The sequence below is a fragment of the Geotrypetes seraphini genome, chromosome 6 (assembly GCF_902459505.1).
Source record: "Geotrypetes seraphini chromosome 6, aGeoSer1.1, whole genome shotgun sequence".
Classification (NCBI taxonomy): Eukaryota; Metazoa; Chordata; class Amphibia; order Gymnophiona; family Dermophiidae; genus Geotrypetes; species Geotrypetes seraphini.
Window position 1 is genome coordinate 117,598,197 of NC_047089.1, and position 27,470 is coordinate 117,625,666.

General features: G+C 43.1%; 1 protein-coding gene across 3 annotated transcripts in view; it reads right to left on the reverse strand.

Moving 5' to 3' along the window:
- The window catches only part of EFNB2 (ephrin B2), a 496,270-nt gene extending 470,688 nt beyond the window's left edge, over window positions 1-25,582 (reverse strand). Inside the window, exons 1-2 of one of the 3 annotated variants that reach the window (XM_033948723.1) lie at window positions 25,510-25,582; window positions 24,714-24,875 (exon numbers count right to left, since the gene is read on the reverse strand). In XM_033948723.1, coding sequence (XP_033804614.1) covers window positions 24,714-24,823 — 110 coding nt within the window. In that variant the 5' untranslated portion in view covers window positions 24,824-24,875; window positions 25,510-25,582. The other 2 variants (XM_033948724.1, XM_033948725.1) reach the window with 2 other exon arrangements.
- Window positions 25,583-27,470: the final 1,888 nt, after the last annotated feature.

The following is a 27,470-nucleotide window of genomic DNA, read 5'->3' on the forward strand; positions in this document are numbered from 1 at the left end:
TAGACCAGGGTCAGGGTCAGGCGTATATTGGCTATACATGTGGTTTTACATAGAAACATAGAAACATAGAAAGATGACGGCAGATAAGGGCTACAGCCCATCAAGTCTGCCCACACCATCGACCCTCCCCTTTAAGTCTAATGTCCCCTTCAAGTAGAATAGTAATAATGCCATTCTACTTTCCTGCTCTTTCAAGTCTATACCCTAGTGATCCTATCCTTTGGCTGACCCTCGTAGTGATCCTACATAGGTATCCCATTTATTCTTGAAGTCTGGGACGCTGTGTGCCTCTATCACCTGCATTGGAAGCTTGTTCCAATGCTCAATCACTCTCTCCGTGAAGAAGTACTTCCTGGCGTCTCCACGAAACTTCCCTCCCCTGAGTTTGAGCGGATGACCTCTTGTGGTCGAGGGTCCCTTCAGGAGAAAGATATCATCTTCCACCTCAACCCGTCCCGTGATGTACTTAAATGTCTCAATCATGTCTCCCCTCTCCCTACGCTCCTCGAGAGAGTAGAGCTGCAACTTGCTCAGTCTTTCCTCGTACGGGAGACCCTTTAGCCCTGAGACCATCCTGGTGGCCATCCGCTGAACCGATTCAACTCTGTGCACATCTTTACAGTAATGTGGCCTCCAAAATTGCACACAGTATTCTAGATGAGGTCTCACCATGGCTCTGTACAATGGCATCATGACTTCAGGCTTCCTGCTGACGAAGCTTCTCCTGATACAACCTATCATCTGCCGCGCTTTAGATGAAGCCTTCTCCACTTGAGTGGCAGCTTTCATATCAGCACTGATGATTACTCCTAAGTCTCGTTCTGCCGTAGTTCTGATTAAAGTTTCTCCATTCAGGGTGTAAGTTCTGCAAGGATTTCTGTTTCCGAGATGCATGACCTTACATTTTTTGGCGTTGAAGCCCAGCTGCCAGATCGAGGACCAGCTTTCTAAAGTACGCAGGTCTTGCTCCATAGCATCTTTTAGATTATAGTCGTTTACTATATTGCATAGTTTGGCATCATCAGCGAATAAGGTTACCTTGCCTTGAAGCCCTTGAGTCAGATCCCCAATGAATATGTTGAAGAGGAGAGGGCCCAGGACTGAACCCTGTGGCACTCCGCTAGTCACTTCCGACATTTTAGAGAGGGTACCATTAACCACCACCCTCTGAAGTCTGCCACTAAGCCAATCTTTGACCAATGTAGTTAGAGTCTCTCCAACCCCATCGATTTCATCTTGTTCAGCAGCCTGCGGTGTGGGACGCTGTCAAATGCTTTGCTGAAGTCCAGGTACACGACGTCCAAGGACTCGCCTGAGTCCAGTCTTTTTGTTACCCAGTCAAAGAAGCTGATAAGATTGGACTGGCATGACCTACCCTTGGTGAATCCATGTTGGCTGGGATCCCGGAGATTTTCCTCGTTTAGGATCGTATCCAATCTATACTTAACCAGTGTCTCCATGAGTTTACACACTATTGAGGTGAGGCTTACCGGTCTATAGTTCGCAGCCTCAGCCTTGCAACCCTTTTTATGTAGAGGAACGACATTGGCAGTTTTCCAGTCCAACGGTACTTTCCCCGTGCTTAGTGAAAGATTGAAGAGCACTGCCAACGGTTCCGCTAGAACATCTCTCAATTCTCTGAGCACTCTTGGGTGTAGATTGTCCGGTCCCATGGCTTTGCTCACCTTGAGTCTTGCCAATTCGTTGTAGACGTCCCCAGGTGTGAACTCAAAATTCTGAAACGGGTCATCCACGTCTTGTTTCTCTTTCAACTGTGGTCCATGTCCCGGTGCCTTGCAGGTGAAGACTGAGCAGAAATATTCATTTAGTATTTCTGCTTTCTTGGAGTCCGCCACTGCGTAGTTTCCGTCCGGTTGTCTAAGGCGTACTATACCGTCTGTGTTCCTTTTCCTATCACTGATATACCTAAAGAATGATTTGTCCCCTTTTTTAATGTTTTTTGCCAGAGTTTCTTCCACTCGAAGTTTGGCCTCCCTAACTGCTGTTTTGACTGCTGCAGATCTGGTCTTATATTGTACTTTAGTATCTTTTTTTTGCGTACTTTTGTAGGAAAGAAATGCTTTTTTCTTTTCCTTAATGAGGTGCGAGATCTCTCCAGTGAACCATTGGGGTTTGTTGTTTCTTTGCCGTTTCTCTACTGATTTTATGTAGCGATTAGTTGCTTCGTGTATGGATGATTTCAGGTACGACCACATAGTTTCCACATTGCCGGTCTCTGCTTGGTCCTGCAGCGTCTGATGAACGAAATCTCCCATGCGTGTGAAGTCGGTGCCCCGGAAATTGAGTACCTTTGTTTTTGTAATTGATTTAGGGGATCCTTTCCCAAGGTTGAACCATATCATGTTATGGTCGCTGGAGGCTAGTGTATCTCCTACTGAGACCTCTGAGACGCTTTCTCCGTTGGTGAGTACCAGGTCTAGGATCGCCTGGTCCCTAGTGGGCTCCGTTACCATCTGTCTGAGATGTACTCCTTTTATGGAGGTCAAAAGCTTCCTGCTGCTGCTGGTTGTTGCTGAAAATGTGTTCCAGTCTGCATCAGGCATGTTGAAGTCCCCTAGCAGTACAGTGTCGCCCCGTAGAGTAATGTTCTCTATGTCTTCAATTAATTCTGCGTCCATGTTTTCCGGTTGTCTTGGAGGTCTGTATACCACACCAAGATACATGCGGTAACAGGCTATAGGTGCAGTTTATAACAATCTATGACATGCTGGACATGCAGTTTGTACAAGTTAAATAAGCAGGCTATACAGGTTATATAGGGACAGGGAAAGCTGTGTTGAACCAGCTGATAGAATCCCCAGGAAGAGCAGCAGTTAGGAGAGATGAAAGAAAACACAGTTCCCGCAGAGCCTGGCGTGCTCCTTCTCAAGTGTCTTGGCACTAGAGGACAGCGTTAGAGTGGCCCTTCTTTGCTGCTATGTTGAAACCAGCTGATAGAATCCTCAGGAAGAGCAGCAGTTAGGAGAGATGAAAGAAAACACAGTTCCCTCAGAGCCTGGCGTGCTCCTTCTCAAGTGTCTTGGCACTAGAGGACAGCGTTAGAGTGGCCCTTCTTTGCTGCTATGTTGAAACCAGCTGATAGAATCCTCAGGAAGAGCAGCAGTTAGGAGAGATGAAAGAAAACACAGTTCCTTAATGCTATTTGAAACATCATTGCTGAGAATCTTCATCCACATGGCACCCCGATGTTGGATGAGCCCCAGCGGAAGAACCTTGCTACCAGAGAAGGAATCCCTAAAGACTATCAGCGAAGACTTCTTGACTACTGCTACTTAGAACGTGACGACTTTCGTGACCTTGAACTAATACAGCTTTAATTATGGACTTATTGATTTACACTTTAACTCTTTTATGGACTCATGCAGTATTAGTGTATATGTATGTGTATATATATATATATATATATATACATATACATATACATATACATATACATATACATATATATATACATACATATACATATACATACATATACATATATATATATATATATATATATACACATATACACTAATACTGCATGAGTCCATAAAAGAGTTAAAGTGTAAATCAATAAGTCCATAATTAAAGCTGTATTAGTTCAAGGTCACGAAAGTCGTCACGTTCTAAGTAGCAGTAGTCAAGAAGTCTTCGCTGATAGTCTTTAGGGATTCCTTCTCTGGTAGCAAGGTTCTTCCGCTGGGGCTCAACCAACATCGGGGTGCCATGTGGGTCATCGGGTCACTGCACTTTCTCGTAACTTAGGAGCAAGAAAGGGGATGGAAAGAATCTAATAGAAATGAAAAACCAGCTAGGGAGCGATTGTGGGAGTCAAATCAGGATGAAAAATGCATAAAAGTCACAATCAAGTAAAATACATGAGTACATGAGTACTAACATGCAAGAATATATATATATATATATATATATATATATATATATATATATATATTCTTGCATGTTAGTACTCATGTATTTTACTTGATTGTGACTTTTATGCATTTTTCATCCTGATTTGACTCCCACAATCGCTCCCTAGCTGGTTTTTCATTTCTATTAGATTCTTTCCATCCCCTTTCTTGCTCCTAAGTTACGAGAAAGTGCAGTGAAGAAGAAGAAATGAGCCCAGCTGACTTAAAAAGAGTTGATGCGATTAGCTGAACTTCCATCCTGACATCAAGTGTAATCTGATGGCGTCTGGACCCAGCCGAGTCTGCACTGATCCCAGCTATTTTGGAGGGGCATGGAAATAATCTAACTGGATAATTTATCCCTTTTGGATATAGTATGATCATGACAAACGGAGTTCCTGGAAGCAGTCCAGGACTGCTTCATGGAACAACTAGTCGAGGCACCAACGAGAGGATCAGCGACTCTGGATCTGATCCTCAATGGGCTGAAAGGCCCCGCGAAGGATGTGGAGATCATAGGACCACTAGGAACCAGTGACCACAACATGATTCAGTTCAAAGTGCAAGTAGGACTACCTATGAGAAAGAGAACCAAGGCAACAACATTTAACTTCAAGAAAGGGAACTATGATGCCATGAGACAAATGGTGAGAAAGAAGCTCAGAAACAGCTCCAAGGAAACTCGGACTGTGGAGCAAGCCTGGTCCCTATTCAAGGACACAGTAAACAAGGCACAAAACCTATATATACCAAGATTTAGGAAAGGTTCCAAGAAGAATCAGACAAAGGACCCTGCATGGATAACCAGTGAAGTAAAGAAAGTGATAGGAGATAAGAAAAAATCATTTCGGAAGTGGAAAAAGGACAAAACTGAAGGAAACTGGAGAGAGCACAGGAAGCAACAAAAAGAATGTCACCGAGTAGTCAGGAAAGCCAAGAAAGAGTATGAGGAGAGACTAGCCAAGGAAGCAAGAAATTTCAAACCATTTTTCCGATATGTGAAAGGGAAACAGCCAGCGAGGGAGGAGGTGGGGCCCCTGGATGAGGGTGACCGGAAGGGAGTGGTGAAAGAGGAAAAAGAGGTGGCTGGTAGGCTAAACAAGTTCTTCTCGTCGGTCTTTACAATAGAGGACACATCCAGTGTGCCAGAACCGGAAAAAATCTTCAGGGGAGATCAAGAGGGGAAATTATCATGCATGGAGGTAAGCCTCGAAGACGTTCTCAGGCAGGTAGATAGATTAAGAACGGACAAAGCTCCGGGCCCAGACGGGATCCACCCGAGAATACTGAAAGAGCTCATAGATGAAACAGCAGAGTTACTGCAGCATATTTGCAACCTGACCTTGAGAACAGGGGTAATACCGGAGGACTGGAAGATAGCGAATGTTACACCGATCTTCAAAAAAGGATCGAGAGGCGACCCGGGAAACTACAGACCGGTGAGCTTAACCTCTGTTCCGGGGAAGATGGTCGAAACTACAGACCGGTGAGCTTAACCTCTGTTCCGGGGAAGATGGTCGAAACTACAGACCGGTGAGCTTAACCTCTGTTCCGGGGAAGATGGTCGAATCAATGATCAGGGAAGGTATCAATGAGCATATAGAAAAAAATAATCTGATGAGATCGAGCCAGCATGGTTTCTGTAAAGGCCGATCATGCCAGACAAATCTACTGCATTTCTTTGAGGGGATAAGTAAGCAATTGGACCAAGGTGACCCAGTAGACATTATATATCTAGATTTCCAAAAAGCCTTTGACAAGGTGCCCCATGAACGCTTACTGAAGAAACTGTGGAGTCACGGGGTGGAAGGGGACGTGTACAGATGGATCAAAAATTGGCTGGCGGACAGGAAACAGAGGAAACAGAGGAGTAAAGGGGCACTACTCTGACTGGATAGGGGTCACAAGTGGTGTTCCGCAAGGGTCAGTGCTGGGACCATTGCTGTTCAATATATTTATTAATGATCTAGAAACGGGGACAAAGTGCGAAGTTATCAAGTTCGCGGATGACACAAAACTCTCCAGCAGGGCCAGAACTGTTGAGGAATGCAAAGAATTGCAAAGCGACCTGAACAAACTGAGTGAGTGGGCAAAAAAATGGCAGATGAGCTTCAATGTGGAGAAATGTAAGGTCTTGCACATAGGGAAGGGGAACTCCATGTACAGCTATACGATGGGAGGGAGGGTACTCGGGGAAGGCAGCCAAGAAAAAGATCTGGGGGTATTGGTGGATAACACAATGAAGCCGGCGGCACAATGTGCAGCGGCCTCAAAAAAAGCGAACAGAATGTTGGGCATTATCAAAAAAGGTATCACTACCAGAACAAAAGAAGTTATCCTGCCACTGTATCGAGCAATGGTGCGCCCACATCTGGAATACTGCGTCCAATACTGGTCGCCATACCTCAAGAAGGACATGGCAATACTCGAGAGGGTCCAGAGGAGGGCAACGAGGATGATAAAGGGTATGGAGAACCTTTCATATGCCGAACAGTTAGACAGGCTGGGGCTCTTTACCCTGGAGAAGCGGAGACTGAGAGGGGACATGATAGAAACTTATAAAATCATGAAAGGCATAGAGAAGGTGGAGAGGGACAGATTCTTTAGACTAGCAGGGACAACTAAAACAAGAGGTCATTCAGAAAAACTGAGAGGAGACAGATTCATAACGAATGCAAGGAGGTTCTTCTTCACTCAGAGGGTGGTGGACACCTGGAACGTGCTTCCCGGAGAGGTAATAAGACAGAGTACAATTCTGGGGTTCAAAAAGGGATTGGATGACTTCCTGGAAGCGAAGGGGATAACAGGGTACAGATAGAGGTTTACCTTACAGGACATTGAGCGAATAGGGTATGGATATTTTAGGTTAGGTAGGGAACACTTTCAGGTCATGGACCTGGGGGGGCCGCCGCGGGAGCGGACTGCCGGGCACGATGGACCCCTGGTCTGACCCGGCAGAGGCAACGCTTATGTTCTTATGACAGGATGAAGCCATAAAAGGAAGGTATTTTAAAAAAATGTTAGTCACCCATATTTACTGTCACTTGATCCACATCCTGAATATCAGATCAGAATATGAACCCCCTCACAGATGCTTAGTTTCTCAAACTATCTCAAAAGTTGAAATAGGGACTCATTACATCTACAATATTAGCCATATGGATCAGGATATGACAAGTTACTAAGAGTCATTACTAAGAGTCATGGTATATTACCTTCTTTGCTTAAACAAACGGTAAATTAATACTTTATTACCATTATTCTTTCCTACTAATAGTTGCATATATGGCCATATAGAATTGTTGAGTTATTCTGCGACATATTAGTTTAGTTTAGATTGGGTTAGTTTATTTGTCCTCTTAATCCATATCAAGCCTACTTATTGAGTACCAGGGCCTTATGCTTGTGCTCTGTGACCAAGAACCTGCATGACCTTCAACCACACCTTGACCTGGGAGTTGAAGATGTCATAATCTTCAAACAGGGGGATGAGAAGGGGGAGGGGAAAGTCCTTTAAGCTCAGGTGAAGACCCCCAAGAATTTCCCTGTCACAGCAGTAGCAGGCCAAAGCAAGGCCAGTACAGCTAAGACCTAAAATGGTTGCTGAAAAAGCAAATAGGCTCTCTGACTAGAAATTGTCAACTCTGAGAGCAGCCGTGAACTCTGAAAGACTTCTGCTTTTTCCTAGAAACAGAGAGTGTGGTTATAGAGAAAAATAATTCTGATGAAAAACATAAGCAACAAGATAACTTTCACTACAGGAAAGATAAGCAACAAGATAACTTTCACCAGAGGAAAGAAAAACCACAGACATAAGTATACAAGAAGGCTAACCACAGAGCTGAAAAACCGTTAGGCCCAGGTGCTCAAAAGAGGAACTTGGTATATTAATGGTACATTTACGGGGAAATGAGGGAGAAGCATATGGAAAAAGGTGTGACACAGAATCACTCAATTTATGTTAACCAACCCATAGCTTAATATATGAGATAATGAATATGATTAACCAATGAAAGTGTGAAATGTAACATGCACCAACGTGGGCCAGAGCTGCCAGAATCATATAAAAGAAAGCTCCATGAATCATGCTTTCAGAACTCATCGGAGGTTCTCCATCAGCCTGGCCAGCCTGATGTATGCTCTAGCACTCTGTATGCTGTGTGATTTATTCCTGTAAGCTATTACTATTTGATTATTAAAACTCATATTATTTGTATCAACATAGAGAGAGTTGAATGGTCTATCTGTGGAGGCCTACGGTCTTCATTACCCAGCAGAAAGGGACGCGTATCGGGGTTTGGGACAGTGACCTTCGTGTTAAGTGTCCAGTGTTTGGCAGGTACTTATCTTCATTCCTTTCTCGAATGCTCCAAACTGACCATTTGGGGGGGGGGTGCATCCTCTTTTGGAGAAGGTGGTGGGCTGTACTGTAGAATGGGATTATGGTACCCTTTTACTGGGTTTTCAGGAGCCCCTCTGTGCGCAGGGTCTGACCCTCCCACATTGCTGATTTTTGTACAATGCCATCCTCTTGGTCAAAAAGCTGATTTTGACCCACTGGGTTTCATCGGATGCTCCCCTGGAGGTACAATGGAAGAGTAGACTTCGGGAACTGGCTCAATTTGAGATTAGGGCTTCTTCTGTGTCCTTTAATCTGTCCAAGCAGCACTACGGAAGTGCTTGCACGATCTGGTGATCTGACTGGACCTTACATGCATGTCTTCCCTTTATCTGGCTCCCACGCTTTCTGTATTTGTTCTTTTTGCTCTGTGGGTACCTCAGGGTGGGTGGGGGGTGGTTAGGGGCTATGTGGGCTGTGAGATGTGGAAGTTGGTGTGTTAGTGTAAGAGAATGTTGGGTATGCATATAGTCTGCATGGTTGGGGGCTTATGCTGCTGCTCATGGGATTGTTTACACCTACTGAGCTCCCCCTGCAGGAGTTCTCTCATGGGGCATTGTTGACTTTATTATTATTTTTGCTTGCCTTTGCTGTACATGATTGTTTCACTGATTTTTGTATTGCCATGTATTATGCTATCTGTGACCTTTTCCACTTCCAATAAACATGTAAAAAAAAAAAAAAAAAAAGATGATGATACTTCCCAAAATAAATTATATTTTGAGTATGATACCATTTTTGCTTAAACGACGCACATATCATGACATTGAAAATTGTCTAAGTACATTTTTATTGCAGAATAAACAACCCCGTATTGCGTTGCATAAATTAGGACAAGCCAAATCTAGGGAGGGGGGGGTAAATTTTCCTAACTTCTTGAACTATTTATTTATTTATTCAATTTTCTATACCATTCTCCCAGGAGAGTTCAGAACGTTTTACATGAATTTATTCAGGTACTCAAGCATGTTTCACTATCACCAAGCTTTCAACAAGAGACACGGATCGATATGGCTGAATGTTGATTCTGTTGCCAATTCCCTTACTTGGTTGCAATTGGAAAAAAGTGTATATGGAAATACTCGCCTCGCTTTTACACTTTCCAATCCACTACATCCTAAAGATAAACAATCAATCTACTATTACACTCATGCAGTACTCAAGGTTTACGATAACTTGATGGAAATTAAATTGCACAAATCGACAGATATTGTTGTGGCATAATGATCATATAAAGATTTAGGATAGATCAATTAACTGGATATTGTGGCAAAATTGTGGTATCTGGACTCCCCAAGATTTAATAAAGAACTCTCAATGGATGTCCTTTGAGGAATTACAAGCTTGTTATAGCTTGCCACTCCATCAGCAGTATTGTTGGATACAATTGAGACACTGCTTGAATGCTCTTTTTCCTAATGTAGGGCAATTAAAGAATATCCCAGAACTACTTTCCTACATTTCATTAATCAATACTAATAAAAAAGGAGTTGCCTCCAGATGGTATGACCTTATGAGAAGGTCTTCAACTTCTTCATTAACGAGCATGATGAACGCTTGGCATGGAGATTTGGGACTTTCGCCTGAGGAAGAGACGTGGCAGGAAGTTTGGAAAAATATGTTTAGATCTTCTCGCTCTGCCGGCATTCTTCAATCTCTGTTCTTCCTTATGCATAGAGCACACTGGACTCCAATTAAGGTAGCTAAGATTTCAAATGGACTACCATGTGTTGGTCTTTTAACTCACAGGAAGGCACACTTAACTCATATGATCTATAACTTTTCACATCTATTGGAGCAAAGTCTGGGAAACCATTTCTACAATCTTGAATATACAAGAGCCCTTAAGTTTGCGCATTATCATACTGGGTCATCATGGCCTACTGCACACGCTGCCTGATCATAATGCAAGGCTGCTTAACATCTTGCTATTTTTGGCCCTTAAAAATATCTTACATTGTTAGAAAGACCTATCTAAGGTGAATTATATTAACTGGTGGAATACGTTATGCCTTACAGTAAAATATGAAAGTGTCATAGCGGAAAGGCACAAGTCTGAGCTCATTTATCAAAATCTGGAGTCCGGACAATTCTTACTGCAATACAGACTGATGGCATTCAGTTATTGTGCTAGGATATAGATATCTACAACAGAACTTATATATTATATCATGGCTTGCTATTCATATTTATATGGGGGTAAAACTCCAGTGTTCCTCTGTGTTTAGGATATTGTATATAGTTATGGCTACAGGTTGTGCTAACACTCTCTTTTTAGATAGGCAGGAGTCAGCTTGTTGTATTGCATAGATTATATGGAAAAATTATGTTCTTACCTGTTAATTTTCTTTCCTTTAGACGCAGCAGATGAATCCAGAGACCAGTGGGATAGCAGACATCTACCAGCAGGTGGAGATAGAGAAACTGATTAACAGGTGGTCCTATCGGTTGGCACTCCTCCTGTATCTTAAGTATGCTCTGTCTCCCAGCAGGTGATAGTCGCTATTCAACTAGCTCCTGAATTCTGGCTGTTCCTAAGGAATTTTTGTGAAATAATCATATACAGTCAAACCCGGTTTGTGAGTGTTTTGCAAGACGAGCAAAACACTCAGCAAACTTTTGACTCGCAAACCGAGTGTTGACTCGATTTGTGAGCAACCCCCCCCCGATAACCTGCATCACTCCCCCCCGCTCGCAAAGGCCCCCTCGCTCCAACCGGCACTTCCCCCCTGCGTGAACCGGCCCCCCCGCCCGAACAACTTAAACCCCCCCCCCCCCGTCTAGCGCAGGCACAGATCGTGTGCCTAGAAGATCTTCCGGCTTCTGCCTGCCTGCCTTGAGCATGCATCTGCGCATGCTCAAGGACTTCTAATTCTCCCTCTTGCCAAGAATTAGAAGCCCTTGAGCATGCGCAGATGCATGCTCAAGGCAGGCAGGCAGAAGCCGGAAGATCTTCTAGGCACACGATCTGTGCCTGCGCTAGACAGGGGGGGGGAGGGGTAAGTTTAAGTTGTTTGGGGGGGGGGCCGGTTGGGGGGGGGGGGCCTTTGGAAGCGGGGGGGGGGGGTGGAAACGTATCAAAGCGAGTTTCCATTATTTTCTATGGGGAAACTCACTTTGATAAACGTTAACAAGGTAAGATACAGACAAGTTGTACAAAGGCAAAGAATCATAAATTCCTATTCAACAGCAGCAGATGAATCCAGAGACCAGTGGGATAGGAGACATCTATATATTACATTTGTATTTTATTAAAATCAATAAAAATCTGAACTGGAATAAAGATTATTCTTCTTAATAGTACATTGCATGCAGTGAGGATGATTGAGAAATGCTTTACCATGCCATGGGAAACCACACTACATGTACCCATATGGAATAACATACTGATTAAAATTCAAGGGACGATGGTGTAATGGCCAATATGATAACGGGCGGGTATATGGTCAATTTATCATTTACGAAGAGACGATAAGTGGTGGTTATCCCTTTCATGATTTGCAATATGATTACAAGTTACCCCCTAGTCAATTTTATAGATGGATACAACTTCAGCGTTGCCTTGATGCTTTTTAAAAGTGTAAACTATTCATAATACACTAAGATCAACAGCTATCAAACAATCTATATTTTTTGTTTTTCACAAGGCCATCTGGACACCATATAAATTATCTAAAATTAAAAAGATAACTCTAATAAATGCTGGTCATGTTCCAGGGAGGTTGGCACACTAATACATTTGTTAGACTACTGTGATCATATACGTGTTTACTGGAAACGTATATGGGATACCATTTATATTTTACTAGAAATTAAGGAATCACTTACATTAGATGTTATAGTACTGGGCCATTTAGGACTTCAGCAACCAATATCTGAAAACTAGTGCTGCCCGATTCAGGAAAAAAATTTCAATTTCGATTCAGCCTATTGAATTGATTTTTCGATTCGATTTTCCTGCCAAATTGGGTGTTTTTTTCAAACATCCTGGTGGATTTATTTTATAGCTTCTACACCTCCTTTGCCCTCTCCTACCCACACTGGCGCTGTGATGTAAACAAAATAAACAAACAAAGACTTTTCTTCTCTCTGTTAAATCCTAGCTCACGTTTGTGGTCTAACACCAGCTCTGGCAGGATACGCTTTTCAAATCTGACATATTGTAATCACAAAACAGAAAATAAAATGATTTTTTTCTACCTTTTGCTGTCTGGTTGTCTTCTGATAACTCGCTTCTTTCTTCTTTCTCCGTGCTAACCATCCATCTTCCATCTGTGTCCTCCCCTTCCATTTCCATTCCTTTCCCCTGGTCTGGTATCTGTCTCCTCCCCCTCCATGCCCTGACATCTCTCCCTCCATGGTCTAATATTGCCTTTCCTTTAGAGAGTTGCGCGGGGACAGAAATCCCACCCGTCCCCGCCAAAGTCCCACCCGTCCCCACCAGTCCCCGTGAGGAATCCCTCCGTCCCCATCAACTTTTGAAATAGTTATTTCATTTAATTATGCTACTGAATTAAAGGCTCTGGTAGAAACCCATTTACAAATAAGCAAAAAGACTATTAATTTGGAAATATTAATTGGGAAGAATACATACTTTGTAAACGGGTTTCTACCAGAGCCTCTTGTTTATAAATTTTTATCAACACAACTAATATACTACTTTATCCTGAAGCAAAAAAAAAAAGAAATAGAATTCTTTTCCTACCTTTGTTGCCTGGTTTCTGCTTTCCTCATGTTCTCATTCAGTTCCTTCCATCCACTGTCTCTCTTCCTTCTGCGTCTTCCATTTGCTCTGTTACTGTGCCTCTCCCTTTCTCCCCCCTTCCAAATTGGTCTGGCACCCATCTTCTTCCTTCCGCTACCCCCATAGTCTGGCATCTCTGTCTTCTTCCCTGCCAGCGTCTTCTCCCCACTCTCTCTTCCCCATTTCCTTTCAGCGTCCTTATCCCCCCCATCTTCCCCATGTCCTGTCAGCATCCTTCTCCCCCCCTCTGTCTTCCACATGTGCTTTCAGTGTCCTTCTCCCCCCTCTGTCTTCCCCATGTCCTTTCAGCGTCCTTCTCCACCCCTTTGTCTTCCCCATGTGCTTTCAGCATCCTTCTCCCCCCACCCACCCACCCCCGTCTTCTCCATGTCCTTTCAGCGTCCTTCTCCACCCCTTTGTCTTCCCCATGTCCTTTCAGCATCCTTCTTCACCCCTTTGTCTTCCCCATGTGCTTTCAGCGTCCTTCTTCCCCCACCCCACTCCCGTCTTCCCCATGTCCTGTCAGCATCCTTCTCCCCCCCTCTGTCTTCCACATGTGCTTTCAGTGTCCTTCTCCCCCCTGTCTTCCCCATGTCCTTTCAGCGTCCTTCTCCACCCCTTTGTCTTCCCATGTGCTTTCAGCATCCTTCTCCCCCCACCCACCCACCCCCGTCTTCTCCATGTCCTTTCAGCGTCCTTCTCCACCCCTTTGTCTTCCCCATGTCCTTTCAGCATCCTTCTTCACCCCTTTGTCTTCCCCATGTGCTTTCAGCATCCTTCTCCCCCCCATCTTCCCCATGCCCTGTCAGCGTCCTTCTCCCCCTTCTGTCTTCCACAAGTGCTTTCAGTGTCCTTCCACCCCCCCCCCCCGTCTTCCCCATGGCCATTCAGCATCCTTCTCCACCCCTTTGTCTTCCCCAGTGCTTTCAGCATCCTTCTCCCCCCTCCTTCTCTCCCCACCCCGGGTGCAGCACAGCCGGCCAGGTCCCCTTACTTTTGTGGCGCTTCCCCGACAGACCGACCAACAGCCCCGGTCTGACAAACCTCCTTGCCCTTAACCGCAAATCTAAATTTCCTTCTTACAGCTGCTGTAAGAAGGTAATTTAGATTTGCGGTTAAGGGCCGGGAGGTTTGTCGGACTGGGGCTGTTGTCGGTCAGTCTGGGAAGTGCCACAAAATTAAGGGGACCTGGCCGGCTGTGCTGCATAGGGGCGGATCGCCCCCTCCATTGGTAGCCACTCGAGCCGCGAGGCTACTCTACTCTCCTTCTCCTTACCTGCCCTGCCTGCAGCACAGAGCCGAACGGAAGTCTTCCCGACGGGAAGACTTCCGTTCGGCTCTGTGCTGCAAGCAGAGCAGGTAGGGAGAAAAGCCGCGCGACTTAGTACATCCAGCCCCGCAGGAACCCCGCGACCTTCGGAGGCGTCCCCACGGGATCCCCGCGACCCTATGGGGCGTCCCCATGGGATTCCCGCAACCCTAGGGGGCGTCCCCACGGGATTCCCGCAACCCTAGGGGGCGTCCCCACGGGATTCCCGCAACCCTAGGGGGAACCCGCAGAATGCCCGCGGGTCCCGCGGGATTCCCGTCGTCCCCGTTCAGCTCTCTACTTTCCTTTCCCTCCCTCCCATGGTCTTGGCATCTCTTTCCTCTCCTCTCCCTTCCTGGGCTTCCTTATCCCTCCTTCCTTCTCTCCCTAATTGGGTGCAACAGCATTTCTCTTCCCCCTCCCCCTCTCACTCTCCTCCTCCACTGCTCTCTCCCTCCCTTCCCCCATCCACTCTCCTCCTCCACTGCTCTCCCCTCAGTCCTGCTGCAGCTTTCCCTCTTTCATTTTAAGTCCAGCAGCACTCTCCTCTGTTCCCAATCCAGCAGCACCTCTCCCTCTCACCTCCCTCCTCCACTCAGCTCCAACAGTACCTATCCCTCCCCTCTACTTCCGTTTCCCCCACCAACTAGCTGTAGCATCTCTCCTTTCCACCCCCAGGGCAAGCAGCACCTCTCCTCTCCAACTAGCAGGGCTCCTCTCCCTTCCCTTTCCCTCTGACTAGACGCAGTACCTTACCCACTCACCTCCCAGGTCTAGCAGCATCACTCCCTCCTCTCCTCCTATCAGCTCCCCTCCCTCTCATCTCCCAGGTCCATCGGCACCACGCCCCCCTCCTTATTAACAGGCTCTCATGGCTCTCACTGGCCTGACTCGGCACAGCCTGAAGTTGTGTTTGACTCCTATAAAGAAAGTACAAAAGAAAAAAAACCAGGCGATTTTTCAAACCTTCTCCGTAACACTAGCCTGTATTAGCAGCTGCACCGTTCTCTTCTTCCATAGCTTTAGTGAGTCAATTCCCTTCTGCAGCCTCAGAGCCTTTGCTAGGCCATCCTGCCTCCAAGAAAGAAGGAAGTTGCATCATCAGAGGCGGGACGGCCTAGCAGAGGCTCTGAGGCTGCAGAAGGGAATTAACTCGCTAAAGCTACGGAAGGAGAGAGCGGTGCAGCTGCTAATACAGGCTAGTGTTACGGGGAGGGTTTGAAAAATCGCCTGGTTTTTTTTTTTTGTACTTTCTTTACCGGAGTTAAACACAACTTCAGGCTGTGCCAAATCAGGCCGGGGAATTCACAAGCCGATGAGAGGGTTTAAAAATTTTTTTTTAAAAATGTTTTGAGTGGCAGGATTCATGAGCGCGATGACAGTCGGGCACGGGGAGGCTGGGCCCCAAATCAGAGAGGCTGATTTCTTTTTTAAATACACATCGATTCTAATCGATTCACCCAAAGTGAATCAGTGAATCGATTTGAATCGGAAATCGGGCACTACTGAAAACCATTCTAAATTGATAAGAATTTTACTTAATTTGGCCATCAAAATCATTTTGCAACACTGGAAGGATGCTTCAAGGATGGAATATATAAACTGGTGGAATATTGTTTGTCTAACTGCCAAATATGAACGTGTTGCTGCACAAAGATTAAATGGGTTAAATAAATTTAATAAAATATGGGAGCCATTAAAATCTTAGTCACACGCCTGTTAAACCATGATGATTCAGCTGGACAAGGTGTACATCCATACTGTTCTTTTTGTTGTATCTATGATAGCATTATTGATTAATTGTTAATTGTCATTATATCGCTATACTTTTGCAATTCATTTATGTATGATCTATTTAAATGTCAATAAAAATTATTGAACTTAAAAAATAAAAAAATAAAAATCAGGGATAACCGCAGTCCTTACTATGTTATAAAATAACAAACAGGAAAGTTTGTCATCAGTTTTGTTCTGCTGCAAAAATTATGTTAGTCTTACCCACAGACATTCCTTAAAGAGAAGATTTTTTGTTGTTAATATACTAGCATAAGGATTACATTGAAGTGGCAAAATCTTTTTAAGTTAATGTTTATTATGTTCACTTACTTGTAGGACTAACAGCTAAAAGGTTTATATGAACAAATCTAGCAATGTACATAAACTTACAACTCATTTGCTTATTTAAAAAAAAAAAAGAAATTACTTCGATTTAGCACTCTCTCTTAAACTACACTAACCCTTATTTATTCACAGCCCTGTTGCTACTTTACTAAGGGGTTCCTTTATAGAGCTACAGTAATAACTAGCCTGCACTTACAGCAGCTTAAAAGAGCTTATCACAGGATGCACAGATGCATCCTGTGGTAAAATCTCAATGTGCATATGCAAACCAAATGCAAAAAAGATTCCTGAATTTTTCCTTGGGGAGGGGAGTGAAGGAGAGAGTGGGCATGACAGCATTAATCAGTAAGTATAAAGTAATGTGGCTGTGTTAATTGATTAACACAGGATTCGCATGTAAGAGCTCACTTGCTAATTTTTGTTAATAGCCACATTGGCCGTTAATTGGGAAAGTCAGTTATTTTCTAGCTGCAGTAAAAATGGCCTTAACACACAGGAAAAAAAAAAACCCATGCACATAAGGCCAAATTTTACCACAGCTTAGCATAAAAACCCCTAAGTAATGTTTTCATCAGGATAATACAGTACACCCAAAATCACTGGATAGGCAGCATAGCTACATATAACATAGTAACATAGTAGATGACGGCAGTAAAAGACCCGAATGGTCCTTCCAGTCTGCCCAACCCGATTCAATTCAAATTTTTTAATTTTTTCTTCTTAGCTATTTCTGGGCAAGAACCCAAAGCTCCACCCTGCACCGTGCCCGGGTTCCAACTGCCGAAATCTCCGCCAAGACCCACTCCAGCCCATCTACACACCGCCAGCCACCGAAGCCCTCCCCAGCCCATCCTCCACCAAACGGCCACATACAGACACAGACCGTACAAGTCTGCCCAGTACTGGCCTTAGTTCAATATTTAATATTATTTTCTGATTCTAAATCCTCTGTGTTCACCCCACGCTTCTTTGAAATCAGTCACAGTTTTACTCTCCACCACCTCTCTCGGGAGCGCATTCCAGGCATCCACTACCCTCTCCGTAAAGTAGAATTTCCTAACATTGCCCCTGAATCTATCACCCCTCAACCTCAAATTATGTCCTCTGGTTTTACCATTTTCCTTTCTCTGGAAAAGATTTTGTTCTACATTAATACCCTTCAAGTATTTGAACGTCTGAATCATATCTCCCCTATCTCTCCTTTCCTCTAGGGTATACATATTCAGGGCTTCCAGTCTCTCCTCATACGTCTTCTGGCGCAAGCCTCCTATCATTTTCGTCGCCCTCCTCTGGACCGCCTCAAGTCTTCTTACGTCCTTCACCAGATACGGTCTCCAAAACTGAACACAATACTTCAAGTGGGGCCTTACCAATGACCTGTACAGGGGCATCAACACTTTCTTCCTTCTACTGACTACGCCTCTCTTTATACAGCCCAGAATCCTTCTGGCAGCAGCCACTGCCTTGTCACATTGTTTTTTCGCCTTTAGATCTTCGGACACTAATACCCCAAGGTCCCTCTCCCCGTCCGTGCATATCAGCTTCTCTCCTACCAACATATACGGTTCCTTCCTATTATTAATCCCCAAATGCATTACTCTGCATTTCTTTGCATTGAATTTTAGTTGCCAGGCATTAGACCATTCCTCTAACTTTTGCAGATCCTTTTTCATATTTTCCACTCCCTCTTCGGTGTCTACTCTGTTACAAATCTTGGTATTATCTGCAAAAAGGCACACTTTTCCTTCTAACCCTTCAGCAATGTCACTCACAAACATATTGAACAGGATTGGCTCCAGCACCGATCCCTGAGGGACTCCACTACTCACCTTTCCTTCCTTTGAGCAAATTCCATTAACCACCTCTGGCGTCTGTCCGACAGCCAGTTTCTGACCCAGTTCACCACTTTGGGTCCTAACTTCAGCCCTTCAAGTTTGTTCAACAGCCTCCTATGAGAAACTGTATCAAAGGCTTTGCTGAAATCCAAGTAAATTACATCTAGCATATGTCCTCGATCCAGCTCTCTGGTCACCCAATCAAAAAATTCAATCAGGTTCGTTTGGCACAATTTACCTTTTGTAAAGCCATGTTGCCTCGGATCCTGTAAACCATTAGATTCAAGGAAGTACACTATCCTTTCTTTCTGCAAAACTTCCATTATTTTACGAACAACTGAAGTGAGACTCACCGGCCTGTAGTTTCCTGCTTCAATCTTGTGACCACTTTTATGAATAGGGACCACATCCGCTCTCCTCCAATCCCCAGGAATCACTCCCGTCTCCAGAGATTTGTTGAACAAGTCTTTAATAGGACTCGCCAGAACCTCTCTGAGCTCCCTTAGTATCCTGGGATGGATCCCGTCTGGTCCCATCGCTTTGTCCACCTTCAGTTTTTCAAGTTGCTCATATACACCCTCCTCCATGAACAGCGCAGAATCTACTCCATTTTCTCGTGCATCTTTGCTAGACAATCTCGGTCCTTCTCCAGGATTTTCTTCTGTGAACACAGAACAGAAGTATTTGTTTAGCACATTTGCTTTCTCCTCATCACTTTCCACATATTGGTTCCCAGCATCTTTTAGTCTAGCAATTCCATTTTTCATCTTCCTCCTTTCACTAATATATCTGAAAAAATTTTTGTCTCCTTTTTTACATTTTTAGCCATTTGTTCTTCCGCCTGTGCTTTCGCCAGACGTATCTCTCTCTTGGCTTCTTTCAATTTCACCCTGTAGTCCTTTCTGCTCTCCTCCTCTTGGATTTTTTTATATTTTACGAACGCCAACTCTTTCGCCTTTATTTTCTTAGCCACTAGGTTGGAGAACCATATCAGCTTCCTTTTTCTCTTGTTTTTATTGATTTTCTTCACATAAAGGTCCTTAGCCATTTTTATCGCTCCTTTCAGCTTAGACCACTGTCTTTCCACTTCTCTTATGTCCTCCCATCCTAACAGCTCTTTCTTCAGGTACTCTCCCATTGCATTAAAGTCCGTACGTTTGAAATCTAGGACTTTAAGTATCGTGCGGCCGCTCTCCACTTTAGCCGTTATATCAAACCAAACCGTTTGATGATCGCTACTTCCCAGGTGAGCACCCACTCGAACATTAGAGAAACTCTCTCCATTTGTGAGGACCATATCCAATATCGCTTTTTCCCTTGTGGGTTCCATCACCATTTGTCTGAGCAAAGCCTCTTGAAAGGCATCCACAATCCTACTTCCTTCCGATTTTGCAGACGGAACATTCCAGTCTGCATCCGGCATGTTGAAATCTCCCAACAGCAGAACCTCCTCTTTCCTTCCAAACTTTTGGATATCCACAATCAGATCCTTATCAATTTGCTGCGATTGAGTCGGAGGTCTGTTCCATCTTCTCTTTTCAGAGCAATCCATATCGCTTCTTCCTCTCCCCAGGTCCCTTGCATTTCGGTCGCTTGGATATTGATCTTTACATAGAGAGCTACTCCTCCACCTTTTGACCATCTCTGTCCTTCCTAAAAAGATTATATCTGAGTATGTTTGCATCCCATCCATGTGATTCACTGAACCATGTCTCTGTGATAGCGACAATATCTAGATCCGCCTCTAACATCAGGGCTTGCAGATCATGAACTTTGTTGCTTAGACTGCGAGCATTTGTGGTCATCACTTTCCAGCTATTTTTCAGCGATAATCTCCTTTTCGTATGGATTTTTGTTTCGTTTCACTTTCCGTTGCAATACTAAGAAATGAGTTGCTGATATTGCTTATGTTGCAGTCTTTACTACTATCACATCTTTTCTTTTGCCGGGGGTAGTGTCTATAATTGTCCTTCGTACATACACCACCCCCACCTTCTAGTTTAAATGCCTAGAAAAATATTGTCTAAATTTCTCTGCAAGGTTTCTTTTTCCTGCTGTAGTAATATGTAGCCCATCAGTGCAATATAGCTTCTTGTCCTTCCATGTATTTCCCCATCCTCCTATGTACCTGAAGCCTTCTTGATGACACCAGGCTTTGAGCCATCTATTAAAGTCCTCTGTGTTTTTCACTCTTAGCTTTCCCTTTCCATATGCAGGCAGTATTTCAGAAAAAGCTAAAGTCTTTACAAAAGGTTTCACTCTCTCACCAAGCTCCCGAAAAGCTTTCTGTGCTGCAAGTGTGGAGTTGTTGGCCAGGTCATTTGTTCCCAGATGGATAACAACATCAGTGTTAAAATCCTTAGTTTCTTCCTTAATTATAGTCTGTATTTGCCTGAACTCCTGGTAGCTGAGGATCCTGGAAGACATTTCACTATTTTGGTCTCCTCGCCTTGTGTTCCAAAGTTAATGCCGCTGATGATGGAATCCCCCAACAGTAATAGTTTTCTGTTTATGGCCTTTTTATTTGTGCTTAGGGTGCGCTTGTTCTCTTGAGTTACCTTCATTGGTTCCAGTCCCACCTCCCTTCTATTTTCTTGAGTATCGCAGTGCACTAGTGGAGTGAAGGAATTCTGAAGAGGTAATATTTGTGAAGGTGGATGTTTCTGTGTTACATGTTGCAGTCTTCCTGAGCCTACTGTGACCCATTTATTCCTGGGCTGTTTTATTCTTTGAGGTAGAGATGGTAAGTTGGTATGATTTTGTGGAGTGATGGAAGCTGCTTTAATTGTATTCAATTCCTGTTTAAGTTTGCAGAGCTCCTCCTTAATACTAGCAAGTTAAAGACAGATGGGGCAAGCCTTAAGCCTCCAAATAGTATGTCTCGGAATTAAAGCACCACAGTGATTGCATAAAATAAAGGTCATCTTGATTGGTTGTGAAGTGACTTGATTTGAGTAGTCCTGATTATTTGGGTCTCTATATATGAAAAGTGGTCCCTGGGGTTGGTGGGACTATAAGTCTTACCCTTATTCCTATGAAGGGAAAGGAAAAGAGGAAATACGATTTAACAAAGGAAAGAAAAGGGTTTATTTTTTGTGCTTTTTTTGTTGTTTTTTTAAAGTAAGAAACAGGGAGGAGAAGAGAAATTAAGCAGATATAATGCTAAAAACCAGTGAAAAGAGCAGAATATGAAATGAAGAGCAACTTAGCTTTTTGAAGTTCACAGGGCAGCCTTGTTCACAGCACTGTCCCAAAGATAATGCAGTTAACCTTAGAAATAAATCAAAGCCCCTCCCTTCTCCACCTAAATCAGCAGACACAATGGCTAAAAACTAGTAAGTCATAAATACAGGCTCTATACCACTAAAACACAGTATTTTAAACAAAAATGCAAGTTCTATAACAAATCAGTGGCTACCCTAAAACACAGGATTTATAACAGGATTTCCCCTTCTTTAGTCACCCTGAGCCACAGGCACCAGGATTTAATTAGAGTTAATAAAGTCTTACCCTATGAAGAGGAAATAAGGTTTAACAGAGGAAAGAGAAGGGTTTATTTTTTGTGCTTTTTTGTTTGTTTGTTTTTAAGTAAGAAACAGGGAGGAGAAGAGAAATTAAGCAGATATAATGCTGAAAACCAGTGAAAAGAGCAACTTAGCTTTTTGAAGTTCACAGGGCAGCCTTGTTCAACCATAACTCTACAGCTTGTTGCCAAAACAGTAGAAGGCTAAATGAAACCAAGGATTAGTTAAGGAAGTTTTAAACCAGCTAACCCTAAGAACTTAACATCCTAAGGCCACTTATGGAAATTAAGTAAAGTAAAACTTGTGACACAGATGCTCTTACTACAGTTTTTACCTTCCACCTTTCCTCAATTTTTTATATGAGATACCTAACCAGTTTGTGCCCCTGATCACTAATGTTTTCATAATAAGGTAGCCATTCTACCACCATTTCCCCACGCCATAAGTTAAAACTTAGGTGACCTCATTGTATCTTATACAGAGTAGAGAATGACACGAGAAAAAACTTTGTCCCCCATCTCCGCCCTGTTCCCGCAAACTCGTCCCCATCCCATCCCCGCAAACTATCTGATCCCCTCCACACAAGCCCCGGATACTTTATACTGAACTTATTTTATTGAAGTATAAAAAGAAACAATATTCTGTACAATTGTCATTTTATAAATCAAAGTTCTGGCTGCCGAACTAGAGAAAGATGTTCAGCTGCTAGGGTTTATTTATAAATGCTTATCAACATAACTAATATACGACTTTATTCTAAAGCAACAAAAAAAGAAAGTAAATAGAAACTTTTTTTCTACCTTTGTTATCTGGTTTCTGCTTTTCTCATCTTTTCCTCATTCATTTCCTTCCATCCACTGTCTGCCTTCTGTCTCTTCCATATGCTCTTGTGCCTCTCCCTTTCATCTCTCCCTCTATTCACCTCCCCCAATTGGTCTGGCACCAGGGCAGGATTAACCAATAGGCCAAGTAGTGCCTAGGGCCCGAAATGGTCAGGGGGGCCCGATGAAGGAGGGCATCAACATTGTTTTTTCCAAATGGTGATGGGCCCCTCCTGCATCGATCGGCAATGCGCCCCCCCCCCTCCTCCCGATTGGTAATGCGGCCCCCCCCATCAACAGATGGGGGGGCCTAGTGTACTTGTGTGCCTAGAGGCCCTCGACAAATTAATCCTGCCCTGTCTGGCACTCATCTTCTTTCTTCCGCTCCCCCCATAGTCTGGAATCTCTCTTCCCCATTTTCCTTCAGCGTCTTCTCCCCACTCTCTCTTCCCCATTTCCCTTCAGCGTATGTTCCTCTCCACCCTACTTTCCCTCTCTCCCTTCCCCAGTTCCCTTCTGCGTCTGTTCCTCCCCACCCCACCAAGTTCCCTTCAGCATCTGTTCCTCTCCACCCCACCTTCCCTCTCTGCCTTCCCCAGTTCCCTTCAGCGTCTGTTCCTCTCCACCCCACCTTCCCTCCCTGCCTTCCCCAGTTCCCTTCAGCATCTGTTCCTCTCCACCTCATCTTTCCTCCCTTTCTTCCTCTCTCCCTTCCCTTTGTATTAGGCGTTTCTAAATTTCCTTCCTATGAGCAGCCGGAGTGTTGAAGTTGCATGTGGCAATTTCCAGTTGCGTCAGAGATGACCTTTAAGGCAGCTATACGTGACTTCAACGCTCCGGCTGCTCATAGGAAGGAAATTTAGAAATTGCCTGCCATGAAGGTAAGGGGAAGGGAAGAAGAAAGGGAGATGCTCGGATGTGGCGGCGGCGGCAGCAGCGGTGGTGGTCACTAAGGAGAAAGGGAGATGCTTGGATGTGGTGGCAGCAGTGGTGATCAGTAAGGAGGGAGGGAGATGCTTAGACGGGGCAGCGGTGGCAATCAGGCAGCAGCAGCGATCGTTAGTAAGGAGGAAGCGCGATTGGTGACCGCACGCATTCCCTCCCTTAACTGTGGAGACAAGGCCATTCACCATTCCATGGGGCGGTGAATGGCTTTGTCCCCGTAGACGCGGTGAACACTGTTTTTTCCCCCACCGTTTCGGCCGGTTACCCGCGGTTACCCAAAGCTTAGTGTCATTCTCTAATACAGAGCAAAGCAAATACATGAAACTGGATCCTGCTACTATTTTGCACATATAAGGGAAAATTCTATAAGACACCTAAGATAGGCAGCCAAATAAACAGGTGCCTAACTACTTAATTAATAAATTGGTTTTAATTATGAGCATTAACAAGATAATTTTTAAAAAATACAAATTAATTGGGAAAAAGGCACTTGTCTTTTGTAGAAGCATGCCTAGCAGCACCTAACTCCAAAGTAGGTGTGTTTAGGGGCAGAAAAGGACTTAAGTGCTGCTAGGTGCAATCCAATTATTTGGGCGCCTCTAATGTAGTCCTTTAAAACCCTGGCCTACATTACATTACATTACAAGTGCCTATGTTTTAAGTTAAGCGCCTATTACAGAATCACCCTTTCACTTGTCATTCACCTATCTTTTCAGATGCTATTTACAGATTATTTTCCCATAATGTCTACATGTTCAAACTGAGAAACATTAAATACATTTTTATCTCAATCTCAACACGGGTTTTAAAAGGTAAGAGACTTCTACAGCAGTGTCTGACTTTTTGCTACCTATCTGTCGGAAAGAAAATCACGAGTTCCTACTTGAATTGAAAGAGTTATGCGATCCCTTAGAGGTACGCGAACCTATATCAGACGACCTGGTCACCCTATCCATAAACCATACCCCTTCCCCCCCCCCCACCCGGGACCCGGAGAAAGCACTTCATGATCATAGAGCCCAGAGAATAAACTAAGAACTATTTTCAACACTTCGCATACACAAACAGAAAAGAAAAATAAACAAGATGAGAAAACCTTACTTGGGATTCGACGAATTCCAATAGATCGGATCTATCGATTTAGATATAGCAATCCTTAAAATCACCAAAGCTCCCCAGTAGTACTTCCAAATGGATTTTCTTCCAGCCATAGTCAGGCAACGACGAGTTTTCTTGATCAAGCTTCCACAGCTCCACAGGATTCTGAAGATAATCGAACAGCGGAAACAGCTTTTATTCTCAAATCCCTCCAACAAGAGCCACAAACACCCGCCGACTACCTAAGTCAGACCCGGAAATATAATACTTATCTAGTGATTTAAAAATGAAATAAAACCAAAATCCACTCTAGTTAGCAATAATAATAATAATTTTTTAAAAATCAGTTCACGCTTCGATTTTTTTTTCACTTCAAACTATCTCGTCAAAAGATCCAATTCCATACGCCCATTTAGTTCCACTCTCAGTACATAAGACGGCGGCAAACGAAGATCATATGAGAATCCAGTACTCGTTATATAATAGGTTTCTTTGCTGATGGCTGGACCCTCAGAAACCGATCAAGTATGAACGATCTCCAACAGATCATTTATTAACAATAAATCAAATTTCAAAACAGCAATTAAAGTATATTAAAGCCGGCTTCGGCATTCCATCTTCCATCTTGGGGCTGTTTGGAAGATTTTGTAGAAAACACTTAAGAGAGGATTCAGGATTATGCTTTTTTCCTTCCACGCTTTGCCTTTTTTGTTTTAAGATTCTTTCTGGTACCACCAGCAGCAATACCAGAACAATCAGCTAGAGACGTAATGAAGTATTGTGCGCCGCCTCACTATACCTACTGCTTCCTGTTCCCGTGACCAAAAAACCCTTGCTGCGCTAAACTAACACAAGCTGTCAGCACACCAAAAACCCACCCCCTTGCAATCACTTGACTGTTTTTATTGGGTAGCTCCACCAATACGAAATCTGATTGTTTTCTGTGACTGTCAATCATCCAATCAAAGCTCTAGTTCGCGAGTTACTTCTTTGCGCAGGAGCAGTTCACATATGTAGTGTCGTGGTAGTAGTGTATTAACCACCGCAGAATTTAACTCCCATATATTCTCTGAATACTGACTAGACTACTGATCGAAGAAATTGTAAGATTTCACAGTGACAAAGGCTATGTAAAAGAGGCCATATTCTTTAAAGAGATGCAAGACGAAGAAATTAAAAAATATACTTGGGGATTTTAAGACGTGTGAATAAACTAGTTCTACTTTTTCTTGAAATATTTTCGGATTCCTTCAGACAGTAATTATTTGAATAAAAATGTTTTCATATTTCTACTTAAATAGTACCGCTTAGCTAATAATATGTTAGGGGATTTTCTCTCCAGTATTTTGTTAACTTTCTTTATTTGTTTACGTGATACGAGTCGGAACGTTATCTTTTGTAGCAGGTTCTTTTAGCAATTTCGAAGATGTCCTCTAACTAAAGACTTTTCGAATCAGCTATGATTTTCAGCCTGACAGCTAAGTTTTCTCACTATTACTATTATCGCTTTGTTCAGCAAAGGGACTTATCGCTTTGTTCAGCAAGGGGACTTCCATATTGCATTAATTAGCCAAATAGCCTAAGGCTAAGCCTACAGCTTGAGAAAACTTTACAAAGAGTGCAGCTCAACTCAATACCATGCCTTGAACTGTTTTCTTCTCCAAGGGCTTTAATTTTCAATACGTTACCAACACCTTCCCTATCAAACAAATATTTTAAAAATATTTCAGAAGTAGCGCATAACGGCAAATATTCGAGGTTTACAGTGATTTCAGAAGCTGGTTCTTTGTAACTATTTTTCAACACCACAGTGCCATAGCCTCCACTAGTGGCTAGTTTGAAGGTCGTGAGCAGAAAGCCTTGCTCTAATTATCTCCAGCTCCACCACTTAAGAATACATTTTCATTTATCGTACAGCGATCTGTTCCCAAAAATCATATTGAATGCCTGGACAAATGTGTACAAATATGCTTCCCAACTTGTTCTGTTTTAAAAGAGCAGAAAAGGCAAGTTTGGAGATATAATAAACATAAAATATATCATTAAACTGTGTGTTTGATTCACTGTAAGATACTCATATACAGTACTTACTTTATATTGCAATCTTTATTTATTTAGTTGGCTTTATTAACCGCCTTTTTCATGAAGAGATTCACCAAAAGCAGTTTACAATACACTGAATTTAGGACGGAATAAGTGAGAGAGATTTAGAAAATCCAAATAGTAGTTTACAGCCATCATTTTGTCTTATATACTGAACTCGTAATGAATAGTCAGTGCACATTCAAATAATTTTACCTTATTTTTTTCAAAATTAAAGTTTCAAGTTTATTGTATTTAATATACCACCTAAAACCTAAGCGGTTTACATAAAAAAAACAAACTTTTATTCAAAAGTTTGAATAAGTAAAAACAACAAAGGGAAAACGAACATAATCTAAAACTACAACGGATATCACAATATACAAGTGAGAATAAAATGCGAAACGTTTTTAGTCCGCTTCTTATCTATATTGGAATAATCGATCTTTAAAAGTATATATCGGGCTATTTATTGGAATCTGGAAGCATGTAATTATAAGCTATTCCCAAATGGAGTTTAGTAATGTGTCTCCTATTTTCTATCTTTTGATTTTTCTCATCTAAAGGCGGAGAACAAATTGTCCACTTGAATAATTTAATTTGCATTTTCAAAGGTGTATTATTCATTACGATAATAACAATAGGATAAAATCATAATAGAAAGAATAAGAGGACAAG